At 41.9% G+C, this 1,601-nt stretch overlaps 1 protein-coding gene across 3 annotated transcripts in view; it reads right to left on the bottom strand.

Moving 5' to 3' along the window:
- Positions 1–1,601, bottom strand: part of ACSL5 (acyl-CoA synthetase long chain family member 5) — a 45,494-nt gene continuing 43,893 nt past the window's right edge. For all 3 annotated transcript variants that reach the window (XM_059398576.1, XM_059398574.1, XM_059398577.1), the window contains 2 exons: positions 1,394–1,540; positions 1–264 (listed from right to left, as the gene is read on the bottom strand). In XM_059398576.1, the coding sequence (XP_059254559.1) occupies positions 1,400–1,540 (141 nt within the window). In that variant the 3' untranslated portion in view covers positions 1–264; positions 1,394–1,399. The remainder of the gene's footprint in view (positions 265–1,393; positions 1,541–1,601) is intronic.

The following is a 1,601-nucleotide window of genomic DNA, read 5'->3' as shown; positions in this document are numbered from 1 at the left end:
TACATGTTTGCAGTAGTTTATTTTAAAGACTTTACAAGTGGAAGCAATGTGTTGTCTGAGGGTAAGGTATAACAGGAACTGGAGTCCAGTGGAGAAAAGATCAGTCAGGTTCTTCCCAGAAGATAAGCCTGTTGTGGAGGGTCCATGCATGCCCATAGGTCTTTGTTCCTAGTTCAGGAACAAAGTGCCCGGTTCATTTACTTGAAAAGTGCACTTGACACGAGTTTAAACTCCTTCCCCCATAGCTTCCAGTTCAGCAGCAAACTGTAAGGAAAAGGTTTAGTCATCAGTTACTACTGTAGATAACATTTTGTGAATTTTGGACATGTTCTAGGCCCCATTTTTTTAATTCTCCCAAGTCAGAAACTAGGGAGTTTAGGAAATGTTCAGTATGATCAAACTTTCCTTCTGTAGACAGACATTAGCGTACACAGAAGCACATAGAAGAAATGAGTCCCAAAAGTGTGACTGATATTAGTGATATTTCAAATTTCAGTGGTTTTGAGGAATAGTTTAAATTATGAATTTTAAACAGCTTTTTATTTTTGAAATTATTTATTTGCGAGAGAGAGACGGCGAGAGAGGAAACACAAGCGGGGGGGAGGAAGGAGCAGGCTTTCCGCTGAGCAGTGAGCCCGATGTCGGGCTCAATACCAAAAGCCCAGAATCACAACCTGAGCCGAAGGCAGCCACTTAATGACGGAGCCACCCAGGCACCCCTAAACAGGTTCTTAAAACTTAATGATCTCTTAATTTGAACATTGGAAGGCCTAAGTCCTGGGACTGTCAGCAAGGTGGGTTTACTGTAAAACAAGAAGGAAGAAGTCACTTGGGCTCTTGAACTGGTGGTCATTTACAAAGCTTAGAGGTTGTAAAGAAGGGACAGAATAACAATTGGACCCTGAAGAAAGGCATGTTGATACAAGACCAAAACCCCGGGGCGCCTGGGTGGCTCAATGGGTTAAGCCTCTGCCTTTGAGTCAGGTCATGATCTCAGTGTCCTGCGATCGAGCCCGGCATCGGCATCGGGCCCTCTGCTCGGCAGGGAGCCTGCTTCCCCCTCTGTCTCTGCCTGCCTCTCTGCCTATTTGTGATATCTCTCTCTGTCAAATAAAATAAATAAAATCTTTTTAAAAAAATAAATAAATAAATAAAGACCAAAACCCCAAGTGTCAGCAATATTTAAGAGGGGAAAGACAAAATGTATTTAGTTCAGGGCTAAGCTGTTACATTATAATTCAATATTTTTTAGAAAGCGGTCAACTATGGTTTTTGTTAATTTAATAGGCAAAAATAACAGACAAGAGGAAAGACAGAAAATGAACATAGGATTAGTTTTTAATCCATATTCTACAAGGCAGGCTACCTCTAAGCCCCCTCCAGCTCTAAGTACCTTAATCTATTCCTGGATGTTCTCATACAGGCTGTTGATTTGGTTTCGAAAGTACTTGGAAAGCTCTGCCCGCTTTGCTTTCAGTGTTGGTGTTAAGAGTCCATTTTCAATGGAAAATGGCTCTGGATGTAGAAAGACAGTTTTGACCTAGAAGAGAAGACACACACACACACACACACACACACACACACACACACACACACACACA

The sequence above is a fragment of the Mustela nigripes genome, chromosome 4 (assembly GCF_022355385.1).
Source record: "Mustela nigripes isolate SB6536 chromosome 4, MUSNIG.SB6536, whole genome shotgun sequence".
NCBI lineage: Eukaryota > Metazoa > Chordata > Mammalia > Carnivora > Mustelidae > Mustela > Mustela nigripes.
Note: the sequence above shows the minus strand (reverse complement) of the source record. Positions and strands in the feature narration are given on the sequence as shown.